A 25,976-nucleotide genomic window follows, 5' to 3' on the forward strand; every position below is an offset into this window, starting at 1 on the left:
GCCACGACTGGACCTAATGGTCAGGGGTCCCTTTACCTTTACCTTTACTTTGTAATGGCATACAAAGTGATATAGTGGAGTGGTTGGGGAGGCCACGGCCTGGGGCACATTTTTTTGAGGGGTCATGACCAGGCACAACCATGACAGGTTTGTGCATCATAGCCTGACTCCGGCATGCAAGGGAGTTGTAGAGACAGCTTCCTTGCGTAATGACCCAACGCTGTCAGCCAGCCGCAGCTCCATTCCCAGGTCAGGCTGGACCCAGGAGCGAAGAAGATGAGAATTGGTGGCAGCTTTGCCTCCCATCCTCGCCTGGCTGGGCTACAGCATGCAAGTGCACCCTCTGCGCTACTTTGCAAGACAAGCCACAGCAGGCTCCCTCTCCACCCTGGTGCTCTCAGGGGCATGCACTGTGCGCCTGCCCCGAGTGGTGGTAGCATATGCTGCACCTCTGACACACACTTCAACAACCTATTAACACTGTTCAAGGCCAGATTAAGGTGGTTGGGAGCCATATATTAATGTTCTTCTTCCTGTTCCTTTCACATTCTTGTGTGTTGCTGGGTGTGGGTAGGAAAGTTTTAGTCCAGAGACTTTACAATGACAGCAGAAAAAATTGCAGTTATGTTTTCTTACGTTGTGAACTGCTCAATAGTCTTTGGATGAACGGCAGCATACATATTTAATTCCATAGGACCTGTTACAGTCAAACTTGTTAGGATCTGCATATATATTTAAAAACAAATTCAACCAAAAACAAAATGAATATTGTTTACTACACAAACCTCATCATAACTATTTCTAAAATCATTAGGAGCAGAAGTAGCAGGTTGGCGTTTCATATTTGTTTGACGTTTGTTGTTTGTTGTTTGTTTGCTTGCTTAGGCATTGCTCCAAATACTATGTTAGCAAAAATGTGCAGTGATAAAAATAAACCGAATGGTCAATATAGAATCCCCCCAGAAAGAGAAGCTGTGATGAACTTCATCAAAGATTTAGCCATTAGAAAGGTGAGCTGATTTATTTATTATTCAGTGTTCCTTATTACTGCTGGTAGATTTGTTTACTGTCTTAAACCCTCTTTGCATCTAAATTTAACCAATTACTATTTTATACTTTAATGAAGTATGAACTCCCATATAAAACTGTGTGCATTTTGTTGTAAAATTGAATGCTTTCTGGGAGTAGGGAATGGGTGCTCCCAAAATACACTGATAACATTTAATTTTTGTATCCCTTTCCGTTTGTTGTATTGGACTTGAGCAAGTGGAGGTTTAGGCCAAAGTTTGAGTGAACATACAAAACTTCTCAGTTTCTATGGGGCATCCATGGATGGCTTCTTGTTAGATCTTTTTTGGCTGAGGACTTCCCACATCAGGAATATCCTGAAGATGCCTGTGTGGATCCTGCTGGGGAAATGTGACGAACACCCGTAGTGTTTTCTGTTACTACTATTTGGTGAACAATATAGTAAATGTCTTGGAAAACTCTTGGTCCTCATAACATCACTAGAGATGAAGAACACAGTATACTGGGTTTGAAATTTAAGTAATAATTTACACTTGGACACTGAAATGCTATGCTGTAACATCACAGTGTGACTAATACTCTTATATCTTCCGAAGAGTAAGATTCCTCTTACTTGCTGTGATTTTGAGGACCCTTTTTTAATTTAATAATTTGATCTGTATGTTATATTCTTTTCTCTATCGAGAGCATGAACCAAGAAAATCAGAGCTGTTAATATTTTAATTTTGTTGTTTCATTATGGTTCTGTTGTTTATGAACTTAGACTTTTCAAAAACTGCATTGAATATTTTGCTAGGAAGTGCTATAAAAATCTGAGAAATATGAAATAAGACAAACATTTGGGGTAGCTCAAAACAACAAGAATCAGGTATGGCTAGTTATAATACCTTTTATGTGATCAGCCAAAAAGTTACAAAGTGATCAAGCTGTGAAATAACTTTGCATATAGGTGAAATTTATTAAATATGCTTTCTGCCAGCATGTAATACTATCTAGTTTGGCTTCTGGTTATTCTATCCCAATGTGCTATATTAAACTTTGATTTTGCTAATATAAAGATTACCACTTTTTCTTTTCCTTTGCTCTCTACCTTACAAAGGACCTTTGTGTTCCGATTAGTTTTAGAGTAACTGCTGCCAAAGAGAGAGCTGCATTATTGTTGTTTTTTGCCCCAGTAGTTTTGATGTAACCTCAGATCCTTTTCTGCATTTGGCACATATGCAAAAATGTTAAAATGTGAGTGGGAGGTACTCGTGTTGTCATTCTTCATGATTTAGCTCCCTCCCCCAAGTCTCTAGAAGTTAAATCCCCAAAATTGGAAATAGATATTTTTAAGGGCACAGAAAGCATACACATGGAATACGAAAACACTATGCAGTGCAGTGCTTTTGCTAATGTATTAGGTTGGCTCCAGAGAAATAAATGCCCATGTCTTTTTCTGCACCTCCTTCTGTTCCAGCCACCACCACCCTGTCCCAACACCCCTGAAAAGCTGTTTTCAGGGGCTGTAACACAAGTGGCCTGGGGGAATCACTGAAAAATGAGGTGAACAAATATTTAGTGAATGTGCTGCAAGGCTTTGGAGGACTGCTTGAGAGGAAGGACAGGAAAATCACCTGCTCTCCTCCTTCCAAATGTGTTTCTCTGTTTCCAACCCATTATGTTTTCCTAGTACAACTGTAACCAAAGTAACAATCATCCTCTTGTCTTCAGTGGAGGATAAAAATGTGCAGAGCAAATGAACACTGCAAGCATTTAAGAGCCTTCTGCAATGTGCTCATAGCAGAGGGATGCAGCTTGCAAAATAAACCTTGCATGTGGAATGCATCTGTTTTCATCTGAAATGATGAAGGGTATGCTAACAGGATTGAGAGGGCTCTAGGCAGACTGAGTTGTGGACTCCCTCGTGCCTACCCCCTCCCCAACAGCAGTGGGCAAGACCCTTTTCCTTATTCTTTATATGGAAGTGTGCTGCAAAGCACAGGCTGAGCCTGCAGCCACCCATCATAATCTTCCCTATAACATCCCTGAAAAAAAGAAAAAGTGATGTCAGTGGGCTTTGGTGGGCCCTAGAATTTGCATGACCATGCTGGGTGCCGTCATCAGATATATGTACAGTAGTACCTTGGTTCTCAAACTTAATCTGTTCCGGAAGTCCATTCCAAAGCCAAAGCGCTCCAAAACCAAGGCACATTTTCCCAAAGAAAGTAATGCAAAATGGAATAATACATTCCAGACTTTTAAAAACAACCTCTAAAACAGCAATTTAACATTAATTTTACTATCTAACATGACCATTGATCCATAAAATGAAAGCTATAATCAATGTACTGCACTATAAAATAAACACTATAAAATAAAATAAACATCGGACGTTTGGCTTCTGAAAAACGTTCGAAAACGGGAACACTTCTGGGTTTTTGCCATTTGAGAACCATGGTGTTTGAGTACCAAGGCATTTGAGAACCAAGGTACCACTGTACTAGCATAGTCTACTAAAATCTGAAGTTTGGGCTATTATCATTAAGCTCAACAGTATTGTGTGTGTCTCCCCCAAGCTGTCTGTTCATTTGTTTTTGGTTAATGTTCAGTCTGAAGAAGCCCCAATAGAGATCAAGGGCTGAAGAAGCCCCAATAGAGATCAAGGGCTTCTATAAAATATTCAGCTTCCAGAAAGCTGTAGCCCTGAAACCTCTTTTTTTCCCTTTCAATTTAAGCACTGATATTAATATTGCTCTTGGAATTATGCTGGAGTTGGAACACAGTAGAATATATGCATTTTATAAAGCATAAAATTTCTTAACTATCTGAATGCACATTTTACAGTTCAGCTGAATCTTCTAGCTCAGGGGTCACCAATGCAGGATATTCGAAGGCCTTTTTAGGGTCTCCGAAGCAACCTGGGGTGTCTGTAAATTAAATTGCTTCTCTTTGTTTCAGTCTGTGAAGTGGCTTTATTGATTGTGGGAGGGAGGGAGGGAGGGAGGGAGGGAGTGGTGGCAGAAGAAACAATGGCCATTTGTGGAGCAGGCAGAGACCTTTTTCCCCCTCACAGTCTGGGAGCAGTAACAGGGATTGCTCTATTTGCTCAGTGATTTTTTGCCTGCTAGCCACATCAAGGTTGCAGTGTGCAGTTGCTTTAGCCCCACAGAGATTCCCTCTGCAAAATCTTGGGGTGAGGAGAGAAGGAGCAATGAGCATCACCCTGTTTGCTCAAGGAATGTTATCTCACCAGCCAAGTGGAGCGGGCAGTTGCATATCCCCCAGAGGGTTTTTCAACAAGGGGTGAGGGGAGAAAAGGGATGGCGGGGATTCCTCATCAGCAGTTTCTTTCCCACCAGCCACATGGAGCTGGTAACAGGCAGTTGCTTATCCCTGCAGAGTGGCTTAAAATTTTTAATTTAAGTGGTGGGTAGGAGTGATAGAAATTGTCCTGTCCACTCAGTAGATTCCTCAATGTGTGTGTGTGTGTGTGTGTGTGTGTGTGTGAGAGAGAGAGAGAGAGAGAGAGAGAGAAGGCAAGTATGTAAATAACATGTGTGTATATCTGTAGTCTGTACATGTGTGAGACTAAGGAGGAAGTTTGTGATGTGTGCTCTGTGTGTGAGAGAGAAAGGGGATGAGGTCTGCATATACATGGGCGTAGCCAGGATTTATACGGGTTATATGGGGTGGGCAGGACACCCACCTGTCATCATCCTCTGTCTGGCTCTGTCTAGCAGATTCAGAATGAGATGTCTCAACAATAGTTTTTAAAAATTAATTTCTTTTAACCACAAGTGCTCAGAAAGATCTGTCAAACTCTTTCTACAATTTGATACTTTTAGTTAAGTATTTTTATTTATTTACTTGATTTTTGGGGGGGAGCTGCACCCCCCCGGCTATGCCCATGTTCATATATGTTCAGTCTGTATGTGTGTGTTGTCTCTGTGTCTCTGTGAGTGTAAGAGGGAGGGAGGGAGGGAGGGAGGGAGAGTGGTGTCTGCATGTATGTGTGAGAGACAGGCGGATGTATTTCTGGTGTGTGTCAGTGTGAGAGGGAGTTAGTTTGGTTTGGCCACCTTGTATATCTTTTCTGGTACTTGGGAACGTTGTTAGCAGCAAAAACGTGTGTGTGTGAGAGAGAGAAATCCATATTGTGTAATCAGAACAAACTTACTGTGTGCAGGCGGTTGTTCGGGGGGGGGGGGCATGAAGCAACAATGAGTGTGCTTGCTAGTTTTATGTTATGCCACACCCCATGGCAACCATGTTGTGACTGGTGCCTACACTATCTTCTTAAAATGCAAAATGTGCCAATGGATCCAAAAAGGTTGGTAGCCGCTCTTCTAATTGTTTGAATATTGGTGATTGTCCAAATGTCAATGCAGAAGAATGTAATAGGTTCGCCACCCATGGACAGAACTCAACAGGGCCATATAATTATTCTTTTTTTTTATTGTTATGTTTTAAGTTAATGAATTAAGCACATGTTGCCCTTTTCTAATTTATGTTAAGTGCTCCAAATCTCAGAACCTTGTCCACCTTTAATCACTGAAAATAACTACGACTGATGAATATTCTCACTTCCAGAGCAAATGTTTGTAAACTATGGTTTCATTGTTTTCATGGAAGTTCATTGTTTTATTAGTGTGCATTAACTCTCTTCCAGGTGCCTGGCATAGGAAAAGTAACAGAAAAAATGCTTAAAGCTCTGAACATTGTGACTTGTTCAGAACTTTACCAGCAGAGGGCACTAATTTCTCTTCTCTTCTCTGAAACATCTTGGCGTAATTTCTTGGAAATCTCCCTTGGTTTGGGTTCCACCCATTTAGAAAGGTACTTTATGTGAATGGGTTGTGTTCATTTTAGATGCTTTCTAAATCTTTTGTTAGCTTGTTACATTGTTACATAAAAGGAACAAAGCCAATAATATGTTTCCTCTAACCGTTCCCACAGTATTCTTGAGCTTGAAGTCTTTCACAGCCCTGCTTAAGATCCTTAACTGTAAAATAGCAACATACATTTATATCTTTTTAAAACAGTGGGTTGTGTCCAATGCTGTCCATGCACAAGCAGAACAGATTTCCACTTGTTCAGTGGGACTCTCCCTCTCCTCCTCCCTGCTCCCCTGCAGCCGCAAAATCTGCTCCAGAGGATTGGAGGAACCTCTGGAGCAGGGGTCAGCAACTTTTTCAGCAGGGGGCTGGTCCACTGTCCCTCAGACCTTGTGGGGGGCCAGACTATATTTTGGAAAAAAGCTGAATGAATTCCTATGTGCCACAAATAACCCAGAGATGCATTTTAAATAAAAGGGCACATTCTACTCATGTAAAAACACGCTGATTCCCAGACCATCTGCGGGCCGGATTTAGAAGACGATTGTACTGGAGTCCGGCCCCCAGGCCTTAGTTTGCCTACCCATGCTCTGGAGCAAATATTGGGTATGTGCAAGGGGCTGCAGAGTAGGGGAGAGGATGGTGATTTCTGCTTACACAGTGTTGAATTCTGCCCAGCATCTTTCAATGAACGAAACTTAGTTGGTGAGTCTTCGTATGTTTTCAATTTTATTGTGCTCTTCTAAGTGCATTTTCAAGAGCACTATGAAACTGACAACTTACCAAAACTGGTGAAACTTAAATTACAGATGTTTTTATTCCTGTTGGATCATATCCAGCTATAGTGATTAGAATTTTTTGGGGGGAGGGGCGACGTGGGTTTCTGTATATTTGTATTTGTAATAATGGTGATAAATCATTATATATAAATGTTAAATAAACACACCTGGACACTCACACTTCTTCTTTTTTCTTTTTAAAGGGATGGAGAAAGAAAAAGCATGAGCACTGAAAGGTATGTGCTCAATTGGCTTTTAGAACCTTTGTATTGATTTCACTGTTTTGTTGTTTTCCATGCCAAGCTCCTTTTGGGAGGAAGAGCAGGATTAAAAACCCACTAGGGTATATAGAACTAACATGCTTACCACACAAAATGTGGAGCTTCTTCTGCTTGAGGAAAAATAATTTTCGATTTATTTGGCGATAAAAATGTGATTCTAGCATAAACAAGTCTTTTTCAATTAGGGAATCTGAGAACTGTACTGAAAGCTATCTTCTTTTGAAGATTAGTAATGCCACATAAAATGCTCATTACTGTTCCAAGAAAACTTATTGAGCTGTTTTCCCTCTATTTTATTGAAACAGTAACGAGCATTTGGTTTGCAGTTCTAATCTGGTAGAAAGAACAGTCTTCCAGAAGAATGCCTAGGTCTCCAGTAGATAAATGCTCAATTATGTTAGAATCACATTTTAATAATAATAATAATAAAAACTCTCAGAAGTTTAGTTTTCCTTAAGCTGTTCAAGCATTTATAAAACATGATTCATAAGGCCTTATGAGAATAATTGTGCAAAATCTCGTAAGATTAAAAAAAAAATTAAGAGAAAATTACCCTAATGGGTTGGATCCAGGCCAATGGAGTTGTACTTGGGTGCCACTGAAATCATTGTAAACTGTTAAGTCATTATTAACTTGATTCCCACTAATTTCAGAGGAGACTGAGAGCAACCTAGGGTTATCTTCAGTGCTGCAGAAGCAATGTTCTGTTCACACAACAGCACGCCCCTTCCTCTCCTTTCCTTGCACAGTGCCAACATCTGCTCCAGGGGGTCCTCCAACCCTTTGGAGCAGATTTTGTGGGTGCAGGGGAGAAAAAGTGGGGAAGTTCCACTGCAATCCTTAGTCAGGATCCAACCCAACATCATTTCTGACACTCCATTCGTTCTTAAGCCTTTATTATTCAGTAGGTGTTTATATGTTTGTTTGTGCAAATTTCTGCAGCTTAGCTTAAACCTTAATATTTTTATTACATGGATCAGTAAAAAAGGCCAAGTTTCTCTATGCTATTTGAGGATAGACTATTACTAGTCATTGCTATGATTATGATTACTTTTCTTTTGGCACACAGGACATTTAATGAAATAAGTGCTGCAGAACAATACAGCTTATGTCAAGAACTTTGCAGTGACCTTGCTCAGGATTTGAAAAAGGAAGGACTTAAAGTGGGTAAATTTCTATAAAATGTCAGCACTCAGATTTTCTGCATCCCTTGTTACAGTATTTACACGGGATGTATTTTTGTTTTAGCTTTTTCTGGTAATATGAATTATTTATGCAAGAATTTGTTTAGCCTAAAGTAATCTTGTGTCTCTTAAAATCAATTCACCAAGTAATTTTGCATAGAACAGATATTATAGTAAAAGCTGTTAATTAGCAGAAGAAGGAACAGTAATGGATTGCCTGTGGTTTTGCTCTGGCCAAGCATATAATGTTCAAACATTTGAAGGGTATACCATTATTCCTCCTCATCTAATTCATAATAGATGCCGCCCAAGGCAAACATTGTCATTGAAGAGACTGGTATACTGTATGAACTTCAGTTACCCTGCCTAATCTTGACATTTATGGCACCACAAGGAGAAACATTCAGAGGCGTCTAGTAAAAGTGAATTGTCGTAGTGGTACTATATGCTTAAAGGAATGAAAACCCTACTTCAGCCCACTAGGAATCGAGCCTACTTCTGTTTGTACAGCCCTTCCCTAGCTTCTATTCCTTGGTCATATTAGAATGTGGCAAATAGAGGAACGCAGATAGTTCTTTTTATTTCTATGATTGAACAAAATTAAGACAGTTGAATGATCAGTTGCTTGGCAGCCCCAAATAAGATGAAAAAGAACATGAAATGTCTGTGAAAAGTTCATTATATATAATTGTGAAAAGTTCACTGCAACGGCTTTGATTGCCCTATTGTTAAGCTAGATCTATAATTTCAGGGTATGTCCATTTCAGAAAGAAGTCCTAAAATCTTGTTGGTTTTAATAGGCTAGAACTGTAACTTTAAAGTTGAAGAATGTAAACTTTGAAGTAAAAACAAGAGCTACTACAGTAATGTCGGCAGTTTCTACTGAAGAAGAAATATTTGCTGTTGCTAAAGACTTGCTTTGGTCAGAAACGGAGGCTGTGGCCCCACAACCTTTGCGTCTGCGACTGATGGGTAAGTATCACTTTAATTTTATTACTGATGGTCAGAATTCTGTGTGCAACACAGGTATTGGATGGAAACATCTTCTTAATGTTGTTGTTGGAAAACATCAAGTACCAATATTGTAGTAAAATGAATTGTTAGAACGTTTTCTTAAAATATATAACATTGTATATTTTCTTAAAATATACATCATCTTCCTTTCAAACAACATTGGCAACAGATTTACTTGGTTTTCTAAAAGGGAGAAGCGTGGTGCTACAATGGGTATGAATTGAATCAACCAATGTATGCAAGGGGATTTTTATGCAGAATTGGATTTCCCTGAACCTCAGCTTTCACTTAAAAAAATTAGAAAGTATACCATCATGCTTAAGGAGATGCCACTGAAAACCTTCAGACAGTGTCAGAAAAAGGCTACAGAATTCAAGAGATGAGGAAATTGTATAGGTTCATGTCTATTGTTCATGGCCTTTGTTATAATACTTTTCTTCTTCCTTTTACCATGTAACTTGTTCTGCTGTCACTTGCCAAAATTTCCCAATAACACATAAATGCAAACACTAGATTTCCAAATAAGGCATGCTAACTTACCAGACTCTATTAATTTTTGCTGCATAAGACTTTCCTAATTGTGGGCACCAGGAGCACTTTGACTTTTAATCTTTGAGTCATAAATATTGATTAAAATTTAAAAATCAAAGATCGCAAGAGAACCTTCTTACTTGATAAGAAATGTTCCTTTGACATCATATGTGTTGAAGTGCAGCAATGTTTCAAAAACTCTAAAATCTATGATTTTGAATAGCATGTAGATTTTAGGCTTTCATGGTGAGGGTTATTAAAATGATCTATTTGCAATAGTTTTTTTTCAAATTTATATAGCGGATCAAGACTGTAATTCTGGTCCAAATTGCATATACAGTGGTACCTTGGTTTAAGAACAGCTTAGGTTATTAACAACTTGGATTAAGAATGCTGCAAACCTGGAAGTAGGTATTTTGGTTTGTGAACTTTGCATTGGAAGCAGAACATGCTCTACGTCCTGTTGAGTGTGCTCCATTTGTAAATTGAGTCCTCCGCTGCTATGGGAAAGCACGCCTTGGTTTAAGAACACTTTGGTTTAAGAACGGACTTCCGGAATGGATTAAGTTTGTAAACCAAAGTACCACTGTTCTATTCATTTTGATGAGATTTTAAACTCTGTTGCCATTAAACTATATGCTTCATATTTATCATATTCAGGTATACGGGTATCAGGTTTTCTAAATGAAGAAGAAAAGAAATATCAACAAAAGAGCATTGTTAATTTCCTAGAGCCTGGAAAACATATCAGTACTACCGGGCTCTTTCTTAGGAAATCGGAAGAGGAAATTTTTCCAAATGCTTCTGAGAAGGAGAGTTTTTTCAATAAAAAGCGAGCTACAAGACAGCAAACTAATCAAGCAGCTTCTTTAAACATGTCTCCAAACAAGCAGAACCTACAAGATATGAAGTTATCGGTGAAGTCAGTTGAACCAGCAGAGAATAATGGTGAACATCAGATCTTCATTTGTCCTGTTTGCTTTGAAGAACATCAAGATAGCACGTTAGAGGCATTTAACAGGCATATTGACAGGTGTCTTAGTGGAACCTTGGAAGAAGATATTACAGATAACAGCAAATCATGTGAGAATTCAAATGAATTGTCTGTAAACATGAAAAAGAAAGAATGTCAGAAAGATAAAACAAGTAAACCACAGATTGAAGTACAGTCAGCAGATATAGTTGATAATGCTACAAACCGAAGCACAGATATTTTTCCTAAGTTGCAAGATGATGAACACAGTAGGGAGAGTGAGTGTAGCCTTTCTAGTAACTTTGGATTTGATACATGTGCAAAACAGGATTTTTCCTCTAATGTCTTATCTGTGGAAAAAGAAGAATATTTTGAAGAACCCAGTTCTTCGGAAATTAAGTTGCCATCATTTCTTGATGCTACTGAAAAAAAGGTTTTAGTTTGCCCAGTCTGCAATTTAGATCAAAAAACAACAGACCTTGCTCTGTTTAACAGGCATGTGGATGTTTGTTTGAACAAAGGAATTATCAAGCAGTTGACAGAAGAGTCAAAAAGCCTCGGTGAGTATTCTGTTTATCACTCATTTTTTGAACACATTAGTACCATAAATATGGTGCAGCAAACTAATTCACATAGGTGTTTGCAAAGGAGTTGGCCATGTCCTGTTTTATGAAGAAATGGGCTTATGTTTCTCCAGAAAAAAATAAAAGCTACTTCATGAACTCTGGTGAACTTAGGATATATAAAGATATAAAATAAATTATGCCAGGTTATTGATTTGCCCATGTCCCCTGGAAGTTATATGATACATCAATCCTACCTTGGGTGAGGACCACCTAGAATGGGAACCTTGCTTCCCATTCATTATGAATAACCCTTAAGACTACCTAGTATAGTAGTTCCCCTGCCCAAACCCCGGGTTCCCACTTATCATACAAACCTCCTGCAGAATCTATTATTGTTTTCAATTAAAACATTGTGAATGTTCCTCATTTTTCTTCAGGAATCTTGGACAGAGGACAGAATAGTACAAATTCCACAGTAGGAAAAAAACGGTAAGCTCTGTGTAAACATTTCTTAAAGTATTTAGAACAGGGGTGGGGACCCTTTTTGATGCCACTGACCAAACCCTTATCAGGTTTGGCTTCACAGACCAAATTTAACAAGTGAGCTGAGATGTTCACCTGCCAATCGCATTACATCTCTATGGTGTCACATGCTTGACTGGTGGGTTGTCAAAAACTCTTGCACAACTTTGCAAGTCTCCCCACTTTCTCCCTTTAAACTCCTGAGCTCAGAGGTTTAAAGCAGGAGCATGGCGAGACTTTAATTAATTTAATGGTATGTGTTTTTCTTTCATTTCAGGTCTGGAACACTGGTTCCCCAGTCGACATCTAAAAAAGCCAAGTCAAATAATTCTAAGTGTACTATAGAAAGTTTTTTCAAATGAATACTATTTATTTTAAGGAAATTTTCATCACTGTTGAAGTACAATACTTTACATATGAAGTACATTGCTCAGGATTATGCAGGCTTAAATTTGTGTAAAACATTTTATAGAAACTTTTACACTATTCAGATCACTATTTTATTATCAACTATTTGTCTTACAATAAGACTTCATATTCTGACTTCTTTAAAAGTCATTTTCATAGCTCTTTGATAGAAAAGAAAAAATGAAGGATTGAGCTATACAAAAAGTTTATTGCAGGCAGTGATGAAGTTGTAGTATATTTAGCACCCTACATTCAAACACTTGAAGTATCAACTACACACACCAAAATCCAAACTCCTGTTAATTTAAACAGGAGATCTGCTCTCTCCCCGTAGGCAGTCAGTACTTCATGTACCATTTAGACTAGACTAAATTATAATACTAACTCTGTAACTACTATGCCTCATTTGAATGAGAAGAAAAATATTTTTTTAACTTGTTTATGGTTATCAATATCCAAGAGCCCTTGGTCAGACCTAAATTGTACTGATGGAACATTTTCTGTTCTGTGCCTTTGTAGTAAATGTTTTCAGTGCAATTGTCCAAAAGGCTCTGCCTTCCCGAATTAATGATTAAGAAGGCAATGCACTTAGTGAAGTCAACTAGACTAATTCAGTAAGACTAGAGCAGTGTAACAGATTCACTGTAATAAAAACAGGGTAGGAAGTTGTATAATCAAATAAATCCAGCCTGTGTGTCTAATTCTCCAATAACTGATCTCATAAAGATATGATAAATTATATTTAGCTCTTAAGTGAAGGAATTTTACCAATCAAATATTAAAGATTATGAAGAGAAATGTTAATTTCATTTGTTTACATTTTCCAAACATTATAAATGGTATATATGTTTGTGTTTATATAAATTATCAAATGTTTTAAAATAATTTTATACATAGTATATTCACAATGTAATATATCTTCCAAAATAAATCTAATATAGAATATATTTTCCAAAACAATTTGGTCAGACTTCTATCAAGTTTATCATAAAGTTGCTACTCTCACTGTAATGCAAAATAAAGTGGCTTTGTAAAATGTATGTTCATTATTAGAACTACACTTTTAACTTCTCTGCTTTAGCAGTAAAGACTGGTCTCAGCTTCTCCAGTTCTACATAGCCAACCTGTGCCTTAATCTTAATAGCTCAGTCCTGTGGAATAGATTTGATCATTTTGATGCAAACTGCTGTGAAATTGCCATCCATTATTTGATAGTTGGAAAAAGCTCTGCCTTCCCCTTCCAAACAATCTGGGGGGGATATAGTTTACTGTCCCACCATAAAAAATGGTGGGGAAATGGCATTCTATTGCTTAATTACAGAGTTGGGATCAACACAGGTTAGTGCAAGACCTTTTTATATTGAGGCAAGCACACGATAGTGGCAGGCGGGACCAAAGGCAAAGGTGGGTGGGGCAACAAATGTAAATTTTACCTTGGTACAGTAGCCTTGTTTATACACATGCACCTCTATTCTCCATCCAGGCAAACAAGAATCATAATAGAATCATATAATTGTAGAGCTGAAAGAGATCCTGCGGATCATCTAGTCCAACCCCCTGCAATGCAGGAATGTGCAGCTGTCCCATATGGGGATCGAACCTGCAACCTTGGCGTTGTCCTCACCATGCTCTAACTAACTGAGCTTCAGCGACATGTTACAAGGAGTTCAAGGATACAATTCCAGCCAGGAAAAACACTCCAGGAGGGTGTGAAGTAAGGCCAGTAATAGATGTGGGTGGGGAGGTGTTGTGATCTAGGGGCGATGTCAAGGAGTAGATAGAGAGGTCTGGAAGGTCACATTTGACAACTCAACTCAGGCCAGTGCTAGGATAACTTTTTTACTCTTGCGCTGTCTTACATAGGGCTGATCATTTGAACCACATGACTCCACACAGAAGATAAATGAATGAATGAAGTTTTAATCCAACATCTGATATTTCCCATATGGCAGGGGGTTCACAGTGGTGTACATGGTTCTCCAATTCCCCCATGTATCCTCACAATAACCCTTTGAGATAGGTCAGGCTGAGAGGCAGTGACAGTCCCAAAGTCACCCAGTGAGTTTCATGGTGGAGTGGGGATTCAAACCCTGGTCTCCCAGGGCCTAGTCCAACACTCCAACCACACTGGCTTGTAAAAAACACAACACAGAGTACAATAGAAAATTGCTCTTCATCACTTGCAGTGCAATCCGATGCATTTGTTACTTAGAACAGAAGTTAAGTTTCACTGTGTCCAACCCTGTGTGTTTCCTAGGAAGTGTGTTTAGGACTCTTCTCCTTGTCAAAAATACATATATACTCAAGAACACAGTTACAAAACACCTTGCTGGATTACTGGAGTGTTTAAGTCCAACATGTGACCCCCTTTTTAGCAATGTAATGTCAGGAACTACAATGAACTTTTTCTGCAGATCTAGCTTGGTAAACAGGCAACCCTAATCTCTGCTGAGCAGTAGTGAGATTGCAGGGGTTTTGGCACTTAAGCAGGGTTTGTGTTCCTTGGAAATGAGACAGGGTGGAGATTGCCGTGTATTTATGAAGTACAGTATAGTTTACACATTTACAACCTGAGTTTTGATGGAAGGAGTGTAGAACATTACACCCCAAGAGTGCCTCTGATGACTTCTCTCATTGCTTCAGCAAGCTTGGCTCCAAAGCAGCAGCCAGCCAGCTTCCCCAGCCTCTGCATGCTGCCTCCTCCAGTCAGAGCCTGTGGAGTTCTGGCCCCTCCCTCTTCCTCCTCCCAAAACCCTGCTTCAAAACCTGTTTTAAAAGGACACCTTTTTTCTTTGTTGACATCACACCCCATTAAACCTAGCAACCTCCCCACCTCAATTCTTTTGTTTTTGTCCACTTCTTGTGGGCAAAGTCAGCACCTCCATGGCCAATTGTTCTTACTTGGCTCTTTTTGTGTTCTTAATGCCATCACTATCAGTGATCTTCTGAACAGGAGAACTGGTCCAGCCTGTATTTTTCACTGCCCTGACAAATACTAGCTAAATTCTACCTTTTACTAAACTTAGAATGTGGAGTCTGCGCCCCGCCCCCACCCCAATTCCTAACAATATTAAATATGCCCATTTCCCAATGCAAAACAAGCAGCGCGCCTTTGCTGGTCCTGAGCAAAAAAAAAAAAAATGTTTCTAATTACATCTCTCAGGACTCTTCGTCCGACCAGAACTGATTCCTCCTGCTTTTGGATTTCAGTGGATGCGCCTACCTCTCATTAGCACCTAGGTGTATGAATCTTGCCACTTTACAGTATTGTTTCAGTTGGCAACACTCGTGTCTCACTTCAAAGTCTGCCCCTCCTCCGACCACGGCAACTGGCTGCGGGCAGGCAATGTAAGGGCAGGAACAAACTTTCTACGAACCTGACCAGCTCTTAGTCACCCTCGTCACCTACTTCTCAGGTCCTCCTTTGTTTGCCAGCTCCTAGGACTGACGGTAGCCCATATTTCTTATCTAGTTGACGGAGAAAAGCACACACAGCTGATGCTTGTGGACAGGGAGTCGCCCCTAGAAAGCGACACACACTCGCCCAGCGCCATGGAGGAACACTGGAACCGCGCAGTGAAAGGCCTGACTGATTTTATGGGCTTTCTGAACCGGGGTCCCAAAGAAGAAAGCAGCAGCCCGAAGGCGACGGCGGCAGCGGAGGCGGCGAACGCGGGGACTTGTGAGTGCTGCTGTTGTGTAGCGGGTGGCTCAGGAGGTGCCCCGCCGGGGAAGGGCGAGGGCGCAGCTCGGCACCGCGCCGACAAGCCCCTGGCGTTATTATGATGACTGGAAGCCGAGCAGCCGGCCCCGCGAAGATGGCGGCCCTTCCCACCCCGCGGAAGGCGGGAAAAGGCAGACCAGAGGCGCAGACGGGCCCTTTGGTTCCTGCGCTTTTCACGGGCGTCGAGGCGCCCTTGGCTGAGAAAGCGCGCTTCTTTTTGTCAGCAGCAGCAGCAGCAGCTCGCGAGGGCTTGTTTTTAGACAAACAAAAACCGTAATTTCTACTAAGCGCCAGGAGAGGATTGGTTTTATGTTGGTAAATTCTCTCTCGGGGCCCCGTGTGTCTCTAAACAACTTAAAACAGGCAGCAGCAATTCCTGTATAGTGCGCTTTTACGCATCTACGTGGTTGAACGACATAAATCAATTCCAGCTGGAGCGGGAAGGAATGGTAGCTCCTCCCTCCTCCCCATTTCAGAAATTCCCTTCTGTAGGGTATAAAAAGCAGGAGTCGAATCCTGAAAAGTTTTTCAGTAACAGGGATCAATCCTGGAACACCGGAAGAGCAGAGGAAAGGTCAGCATATTCTGGGATGCGTTCCCTCCACCACTTTCCCGCTGAAAATTGGTAATAATTCCGCTTTCATATAGTTCAAAGTGCTCCACTGACATTATTTCAGTAATATTTATAATAATCCTATAAGGCAGATAAATAGACATTGCAAGCAGCCAAAAAGTGGCTGACCATTTCTGATCCCCACTGGTCACGCAGGAACAGAACTTTCACCAGATGGAGGCAGTTTGGCACAATCAAGCAGCCGTTACATCATTTTCTACTGATAACCTAATTGATCTTTTATTTGTTGTTGTTAGCCGCCCTGAGCCCGGCTTCGGCTGGGAAGGGCAGCATATAAATAAAATTTATTATTATTATCTTTGGAAATTGCTAAATTATTTCCTGCGATGTTTCCCTTGTGGCAAGGAGTTCCACAGCTCACTTTTCCTTAAGCCAAATACAGGTGGAGATGGTTGTTTGGTTGTATATTTCCACACATGGCATTGTAGACATAAAAACATTTCCCATTTAATCCAGATTTCCTTTTTAACATGGTTCTGAATGCACCCTCTGAAGTCAGTGACCTGTGGGGCTTATTCCTAGTTGATAAGTAGGCATATTATTGTTCTGGAAGGCTTTTTTATTAAAAAAAAGTTTCCAGCCAGAACACTTTCCTTCAAACTGCTTTGATTCCCTCTTAATCAACCCCAGTCCTCCCTGATGTTTCCTATACCTCGATCAAATAATTTAAACAATTCAGAGCAATGCATCATTATTTTTTCTTACAAGGCTCCTTTAGGGCTGTATTCATTCATATCATAGAGCTGGGTGGAGACCTTATTAGGACCATTAGTCTTACATTCTGCTTGATGCAGGAAACCCAGGATGCAGGAAACACTGATGTGGAATTCAGCCATTCCTCCAAAACAAATACATCCTCATAAAGGTAAAGATAAAGGTAAAGGTCCAGTTGTGGCCAACTCGGGGGTTGCATGCTCATCTCGCTCTATAGGTCGAGGGAGCCGGCATTTGTCCACAGACAGCTTCTGGATCATGTGGCCAGCATGACTAAGCCGCTTCTGGTGAACCAGAGCAGCGCACGGAAACACCATTTACCTTCCCGCCGGAGGAGTACCTATTTATCTACTTGCACTTTGACATGCTTTCAAACTGCTAGGTGGGCAGGAGCTGGGACTGAGCAACAGGAGCTTACCCTGTCACGGGGATTCGAACTGCCAACCTTCTGATCGGCAAGCTCTAGGCTCTGTGGTTTAGACGACAACCCAGGATGCAGGAAATACTGATGCGGCGTTCAGCCATTCCTCCAAAACAAATACATCCTTATAGTAGTAAGCAAATTATACTTTAAACTCACGGCTTTTGGAATATTGCTTCTTAGGAGCACTTTTTCTGTCCAAGCCAGAGTACTTATTATTCATCTGCCTCTGCAGTAAACCTCAAATATAAACAATTCCCATAGAATATTTTAAATTACCTGTGCCTGCTTATTCTTTCCTCTGGCTTATTTCTGCAAATAGGAGATGGGGCTGAAAGCAGGGAATGTAGGCCAAAGTGCACTATCAAATTCATCATGAAAGGGAGAATGCTGAAGTACCAGTCTGTCTGGTCTATTTGCCTTTCCCCTCCTTGACCAGAATCAGGCTAACACCCCTTTTTTCTTTTCTTTCATGTGTGCAATATCAATAGAATATGAAGTGATCTCTTGCGCTCTCTGCATTAATGAAACACGTCAAATAAATGCGATAAAGCAGAGCATTAAACTGAGGTCCTTGTAAAGCCACAACCATTGTTTTCTTAACAATTTGGTTCTGGTTGCTGTTAGTGAGGGTGGAAATGAATGTTTTTACAGGCTAGTAACAGAAGCACTGCTGTGCCAGTAGAGCCCACCTCTGTGATTGTGGTCCAGCCTTAACTCTGTCTTGTTCTTTCTCTTATAGGAGCATTTTTTTAAATAAAAATGTATGTGCTATTTTGTTTTCTGTACTGTGGTCAGATTTAACAGGTCCACTCAAATATCTGGCTTTTAAAACCTCTTTTCTTTTGAATCTCCTTTTCACTTATTTATTATAAACTATTTATTATATACTAAATAATTGTTATATATTTAATTTTCACTGCATGAAATATACACATATAACAGTGGTATGTGGCATGAGCACTAGCATGTTGGATTAGGATCACGGAGACCTGAGTTCAAATCACCATTCCACCATTATGCTCACTAGATATCCTTGCACCAGTCATTCTTACTCACCTCACAGATTTATGATGAACATAATACGCTGTCTTATACCGTGTGAGACCATCAGTCCATCTAGCTTGGCATTGCCCACACTGACTGGCAGCACCCCAAGGTTTCAGGCAGGGGTTTCTCAATGCTGCTCCTGGAGAAGATGGGGATTGAACCCAGGAACTTTTGTGTTCAAACCAAATATTTTTCCACTGAGCTATGGCCATTCCCATTATAAAATGGGAAGAAGGAAAGAAGGACCACTGTCCACCACTCTGTGGAAAGGTGGGATAAAAATGTAGCACATAAATTTAACTTTGTGATCATTTCTTTTAATATTTCAAATGTCCCGTGCTTTTTGTTTTGCAGTGCTACCAGACGAAGAAGAATTTCAGCATGCTGCTAAAACTAATAATCTGGACACGATGGAAAGACTGTTTAAGAAAAGAATTAATATTAATGCTGTAAATAATGTAAGTATAATACACATTACCATCTGAACAGGGAACCACCACAACACCATCATTTCCAAAGCCTAAAATTACCTAAATGCAACACACTGCTCTTAAAGGGAATGTTTCAAATATGTGTTTTGGAGATCACAAGAGGGGAGCAGGAGAGTCTAGTGGTTAGACACTGTGAAAACAGAAAGTTGGACTAGATTAGCTTTTGCTATGATCCAGTAAGGATATTCTTATTTCCTTAAACAACTTTTATTTCAAGAGACTGCAAAAGTGCATTGCCATATTGACTACTAAGAATTCAGGCCGTACTTAAATTCATGTCAAATTCCATGGACCTCATTGATCAAAGCGTTCTGCTTACTCTATAAAAGTGATCCTGCCCAGTATATGCCACTTGGATATTCCTAAATTTAAACGAGACATTAAATTTTATTCTTGTCCAATTCACATGAGGGCTTATTGGATTTCTGACATCTAGATAAACCAATTTAGACTCTGATTATGCATTATGGCAGCCACCCCATAGCCAGTCGCTTTGGCATGGATGCATGGGCGTAGCCGGGGGGAGGAGCTGCCCCCCAGATCAAGTTAAACAATAGAAACAACTAACTGACCAATCTCGTCGGTTCTGCCACCCCAACAAAGTCCTTCTCCCCCTAACAAAAATCCTGGCTATGTCCATGCATGGATGTTGAGGTCCTCAAGACCCAGTAGTCTGGGAGCCCTCAGCACCACCTCTGAGACCAGATCTGTCAACTCAGGCTGGGAAACCTCTGAGCAGTGAGGCAGGTGGTAAACCAGCAGAATCCCTAATCTGTCCTGATTCCCCAATGCCAGAAACACACAATTTTTTCTTCATTCTAGTGTTAAAAGTGGGGGTTAATCTTTGTGATCTTGATTATCCTCAGTTTCGGGAGGGGGGAACCCCCTAAGGGAGGGATCATAAATTAACTAAGAGTAGAGAGGTAAAAAAAACAAACAGCATAGGACACCTGCACCTTTAATACTCATGTACAACATGGAATTTGAGCAAGAATTTGAGCATCATCCACAATGGTCTATTCCTATTTGTTTCTAATTCCTTTTTGCTTTTAACTTGTTTTTAACTTCTTCTGATTTTATTCTTCGGATTTAGATTTTTTTAGATTGTTGTAAACTGCTGGGATGTTGTTGTATGATACAGCGGAATAAAAATATTGAAAAGAAAGAGAGGAGGAGGAGGAGTTTGTTGCCCAAGCTGCACCAGCTGAAATTCCCTCTTCCATACAACTGTTAAAGGCACTGGGTTATAAGAGCAGCTTGGGCTAAGAGCAATGTCATAAACACACAATGCAATGTCAACACTTACGCGGAAATGGTAGCACAGCACTTAAGAAGGTTTGCTGGTACCTCTATTTTTATCTGGGCATCTGGCAGTGGAGCCTGTGAAAACAATGTTATTTGCATATATTAATTAGCGTCCTTATGAACAAATATTTCACTTTTCCACAGACTGTTATCTACAAATATTTACCTGCTTGGCAGAGCCCATTGAGTTTATTGTACTTACTCTTTATATTCAAAGGTACAGTGGTACCTCGGGTTACAGACGCATCAGGTTACAGACTCCGCTAACCCATAAATAGTACCTCGGGTTAAGAACTTTGCTTCAGGATGAGAACAGAAATCGCATGGTGGTGGCGCAGTGGCAGTGGGAGGCCCCATTAGTGGTACCTTAGGTTAAGAACAGTTTCAGGTTAAGAACAGACCTCCAGAACTAATTAAGTTCTTAACCCGAGGTAGCACTGTATCATCGTTCACATATATTTGTTGACCAGTAGTAGAAGGAATTGAAATTTGGGATTGTCTAGATGCTGAACATTTTGCTTTTATTACTGACCAGAAGATTTAAAGCTCTTCAGTGTTATTCTGTCACTTTTATTTTCTGGTTTTAGCTGAAGCGCACAGCACTCCATTTTGCTGTTGCAGGAAATCATGTATCTGCAGTAGACTTTCTCCTCCATCACAAAGCCAGAGTTGATGTAGCAGATAAGGTATGCAAAAAAAAAAGTTCTTTTTTATTGTTGACACAGACAAATAGGAATATTTTGTAGGAACGCTGGCATTGATAGATTGTCCTTTTTTGCTCACAGTATTTGAAGGGGGAAAGAGACATTTTTTAAAATAGAAACATATTGAAATGTTAATATCTTCCTCAGAAACATCTTCCTTAAAAATGAGAAATAAAAATAATTATTTAACTTTTTTGTTTCAAGTGTTCTGCATATATTTGCTAGTTTAAACACACTCAAGCAAGATACAGAAGCACAAAATGTCAAAGGTTGCTTTATATCAGGCAAAATCAAGAGCTGTCTCAGTTTTAAATGGGAAACCTAGATGTGCAGTGAAATTACCGTACTAGTTTTTTTAAAATTGTCCCACTTACATTTACATTTTGAAAGATGCTTTGCAAATGATGTCAAATAACATGGGAGTTAGGTCTATGTGTACTAAGATTTTTTTATATTTTTTTTGAGAGAGAACAAGATGGATTTGACTTTTAACCTATAATGTCTTTAGAAGTAGCTATTTTTTAATAGTAGTATCGGGAGAATTAGAAAAAAATGCACTCATTGCTGCATCATTGCTATTAGATACTTTTCTGTGGTTGAATTAAGTAAGCAGACTATTGTTGGGATCAGCGAGTGCTTTTTAAGGGTAGCTCTACAAATAATATATGAACTTAAAAAATGGTTTGTGCAATAAAAATTGTTAAGTATTTGAGTCAAATGTCACCTCACACATGAACTCCCTACATGGAGAGGCCTCCATCTCTTAGCCTCAGCTTCCTATGCAAACAGTGCTGACCTACTGTACAGCTTTATTAAAATGATTATGAAATACTTAAAAAGAGCTACATACATGCTGTCAAAAGAACCCACACACTGCTCCCAGCCTCACAGGTTTAAGTGGCGTGGTCCGAATTCTGTAGAATTTACGAGCTAATCCCCATTTATCATGTCTGTTAGCTATATAATGCCGCAAAGTATAAATTGAAAAGAGCAGTTTGGAATTGCATTGCGACTTAACTGCATTTTAATTGTTCTTTTTTAAAAATTTGGAGCATGGACTTACTGCAATTCATCTTGCTGCGTGGTCTGGAAATCAGGACATAATGCTGATGTTGATTAAAGCAGGCGCTGATCAAAAAGCTAAGAACAAGGTTTGTTAGTGGTGGGTATAAAACAGCATTAAGATTTTTCACAACAGAAGAATGTTTTATTCCATTTTACTAATCTGCTCTGTCTTTTCCTTAGGAGGGAATGAATGTCCTGCACTTTGCAGCCCGGAACAATAATGTTAGAATAGTGGATTATTTTATCCAAGATCTTCACTTGATGGATCTTAATAAGTCTGATGAGGTACCATGCATATACTATACTATGGGTTATTTGCTAGTGGATATTTCTGGATAGCATTAGTAAATTTTGTGAATATTTTTTTTAAAAAAATCTAGGATAACTATGCATATAGTCACAGTAAAATTTCCTTTGTGGTGCTTGTCAAAGAGCTGCCTTCAGATGTCTTTTAAATGTTATGTAGTTCTTTATCTCCTTGGCATCTGAAGGGAGGATGTTCCACAGGGAGGGTGCCACTACTGAGAAGGCCCTCTGCCTGGTTCCTGTAACTTCGCTTCTTGGAGGACCTCAGTGTCCAGACTTAAGAATGGGGGTGGAGACAGTCCTTTAGGTATACTGGGTCGAGGCTGCTCTTTTTATCCTTTTCTCCTAACATCATGATGATGCTGCCCATCTTCTTAAGTCTCTCTACGGGCACCGTATCATGTTCTATATCAATTATGGGCTTCTGGTAATCAATACTTAAAGTTCTCTTCCTTTACCTCTTTGCCTATGGTGAGGTGGTGAATCTGTGGCCCTTTAGATGTTGTTTGAATACAACTCCCTTCATCCCTGACCATTGTCCATGGCAGGGCTGTCTTAAGCATATGCGGTGCCAGGGTACAAAGATCCGCCTGGTCCCCCCCCCCCGGTTGCCCAGTCCCAGGCGCACAGGAGGGCGGAGCTGGCTGGCCACATCAGTGTCTCGCTGGTTTGATTGCCCCCGAACTTGCGGTGCAGAGCCGCCCGCAGCAGAAGAGCCTGCCGTAGTGCTCTGACCAACGGGCAGGCTCTTCCCTGGACTCAACTCTTGGGCCCTGGACTCTCGGCCTGGCGCCCAGGTGCCCCGCACCCCTAGTGCCTATGGGTAAGACGGCCCTGGTCCATGGTGACTGGGGCTGATCAAAGTGAGGACCAACAATATCTGGAGGATCACAGGTTCCCAACTCATTATAGGTTTTCTAGAGAGAGACTACATCATTTATACATTATGTTGCCACATCATATCTATCCATGATAGTTAGTTGCCCAGTTTCTCCTCTGTTGTTTCTGGTACTGACAAGTTTTGGAGCGGTGGAGCTAGGACCCAAGTATTTAGCAGTTACGTATCACTAATTGTATAGGTGTTTGCAGCCACATATATAGGAGTTTGCATTTGTAAGGGTACTGTAATACTTAATAAAATTTCTACAAGAGCTTTTTACTTCCACACTGACATCTTAATTATTTAATGTTTCCTAGAAAGGTAGGAAGCCATTCCTTGTCGCAGCTGAAATGGGCCACGTAGAAATGACCAACGAGTTGATTTCCCTTAACTTATCCACCTCAGAAAAGGACAACGTAAGTTTATCACAAGAATTCCAATAAATACTTATTGCCTTTGGGTATTTTGCAATGAGTGGCATTTCCAACTAAAAGCTGTACTTTCTTACCCATGTTAAATGCTGTATTAAAACACTGTGAGTTCTGGCAATTAAGAGGGGGAAAGGATAGATTGAACAGTGCTTAATTTCACTTTGCCACTTAATATACCATGCTGCTACATTTATCCATCTGTTTAGAATATTTGTATGCCGCTGTTCCTTTTTACAATTTTCACACCAAACTTAAGTTTATTAGTAGCCACACTTATGTAAGAAAACATTGTATCTATATCAACTTAATTCTAAATTATCTTGCTCAGAATTATTGCTTCGTTTTGATAAGCACTGAACCAATTTATTTTATGTAAAAGGCTCTACTTGGTGAAATATATTGAATTAACATGATTAGTATTTTGTATATTATAGTACGCAAAATTAATGTTGGTTAAAATATGTGTTTCTACCCTTTTTCCAACTTTGGTAGGGCAGGGGGAAAACATATGGTAGATTGGCATCCGCTGTCAGATCTCTAGCTGATTTGCAGTACAACAGCAGGGGTTTCTAACTTCCAATTGTTTAACAAGAGCAACAGCAAAACAACAATTACTATATAAATTGGACTGCTGAAATGAATAAAGCTAACCAGGAGTGGACTCTTGTGTGAAAGCTTAGTTCACTTCTAGTTCTGAAAACAAATTCCCATCCTTGGAATATGGAACATTATGTTCTGTAACTCAAACAGTATTTTTTTTCCACCTGGATTTTTTTTTTATATATAAAATAAAATGTATCTAACTAGCTTGGATTCTGCCTGCCCCTGTTAGCTAGGGCATTTGATTCTTGCTTCACACTCTTCTTTCCATGATCCCTAAATCTTTCCAGTCCTTTAGAGACACAGGAATAGATAAAAGGAGGGTGGGAAAATTGAGGTTAACTTTTATAACCTGCACTCAAAATGCTGTCTTCTATTCCAGATTGCATAGTGCCCATATAGACTTGTGAGCAGTGCTCTAGAGTTTCTGTTTACTCCAAGGATATCTGCTTTAAGTGGTGATAATGAATATTATATGTGTATAATTTATTTCTGTATGTGTTATTTTACAGGAAGGAAACACTGCATTGCACCTGGCTGCTAAAAATGGTCACAGTGAGGTGGTAGAAGTTCTTCTTCAAGAGTGGAAAGAAATAAATGAGTTAAATGAGGTAAACATAAAGATGTAAAAACAAAGCACGTGGTCACAATTTGCAAGAGCATGGTGCCATTTGCAAAGGAACCGGAGGAAACCATTGTGGCTCAAATCAAGCATTTTCCTCTCAGCCATATCCGAGATTGAACCATTGCATTGTCTATAATACAAGTGCAAACCTTTTGTATTGTTTTGTTATAGAATGGTGAAACCCCGTTTTACCTAGCTGTGGAAGGAGGCCACGAAGGGTGTGCCGATCTGTTATTGGAAGCCGGAAGTGACATCAATATCTCCAACAAAGTAAGTTGATATTCTTAGACTATATCATCAATCTTAGAGTAAACCTCACCAAATACAATGAGACTTTTAAAATATATAAACAGATTGCTTAAATAATCTATAACTGAAGAAACTTTAGCCTTTTTAATCTCTCATCTTGTGGAAGCTCAAGAAAACATGCCGGGCTTTCTTTTGGCAGAAACAGAAAGGAAACCCCCCACCCACCCGGTCTAGTAAGATTTAAAAAGCATGTAAACTGGAATGCTCAGTTATTTGCTAATGGTGTCTCTTAGTTATAAGCATTCACATTCTAATTGAAATCAGTGGTGTGGAATAGCTGCCAAGGGGAGAAGCAATGGCTGTCTTTCTTGAATCATGATTTTTCTGCTTTCCATGTCATAGAGAATAATCCTATGCATGTTCATGCATCTTCATTCAAGCCAGATGCACAAGGGGAGGAGAAAGAAGGGAGCCTGTGAGCATATGGCTTATTCTTGGTCCATGGTTTCTTGAGCCAAGCTTGTGATACCTTAACTGGACCATAGCGAACCACAGGCCAAATCCATTCCACCACCTTAGACATCCATAAGTCTCATGGACTTCATTCTACCAATTAGCCTTCTGTTATAAGAAAGTGGTACGGGCTTTGTGAAGTATTACATCATGTTAATAT

At 39.9% G+C, this 25,976-nt stretch overlaps 2 protein-coding genes across 4 annotated transcripts in view; both read left to right on the forward strand.

The window, feature by feature from the left end:
* The window catches only part of POLK (DNA polymerase kappa), a 31,206-nt gene extending 18,066 nt beyond the window's left edge, over positions 1-13,140 (forward strand). For all 3 annotated transcript variants that reach the window (XM_083703200.1, XM_083703198.1, XM_083703199.1), the window contains exons 8-15: positions 886-1,010; positions 5,681-5,847; positions 6,829-6,861; positions 7,976-8,069; positions 8,891-9,062; positions 10,296-11,168; positions 11,612-11,663; positions 11,974-13,140. In XM_083703200.1, coding sequence (XP_083559326.1) covers positions 886-1,010; positions 5,681-5,847; positions 6,829-6,861; positions 7,976-8,069; positions 8,891-9,062; positions 10,296-11,168; positions 11,612-11,663; positions 11,974-12,058 — 1,601 coding nt within the window. In that variant the 3' untranslated portion in view covers positions 12,059-13,140. The remainder of the gene's footprint in view (positions 1-885; positions 1,011-5,680; positions 5,848-6,828; positions 6,862-7,975; positions 8,070-8,890; positions 9,063-10,295; positions 11,169-11,611; positions 11,664-11,973) is intronic.
* A 2,221-nt stretch (positions 13,141-15,361) lies between these two features.
* Positions 15,362-25,976, forward strand: part of ANKDD1B (ankyrin repeat and death domain containing 1B) — a 29,633-nt gene continuing 19,018 nt past the window's right edge. The window contains exons 1-8 of the mRNA XM_083703228.1: positions 15,362-15,786; positions 19,002-19,105; positions 21,031-21,129; positions 22,200-22,298; positions 22,393-22,497; positions 23,716-23,814; positions 24,942-25,040; positions 25,226-25,324. Coding sequence (XP_083559354.1) covers positions 15,603-15,786; positions 19,002-19,105; positions 21,031-21,129; positions 22,200-22,298; positions 22,393-22,497; positions 23,716-23,814; positions 24,942-25,040; positions 25,226-25,324 — 888 coding nt within the window. The 5' untranslated portion in view covers positions 15,362-15,602. The remainder of the gene's footprint in view (positions 15,787-19,001; positions 19,106-21,030; positions 21,130-22,199; positions 22,299-22,392; positions 22,498-23,715; positions 23,815-24,941; positions 25,041-25,225; positions 25,325-25,976) is intronic.

This window comes from Podarcis gaigeae (genome assembly GCF_964106915.1).
Source record: "Podarcis gaigeae genome assembly, chromosome: 11".
Classification (NCBI taxonomy): domain Eukaryota; kingdom Metazoa; phylum Chordata; class Lepidosauria; order Squamata; family Lacertidae; genus Podarcis; species Podarcis gaigeae.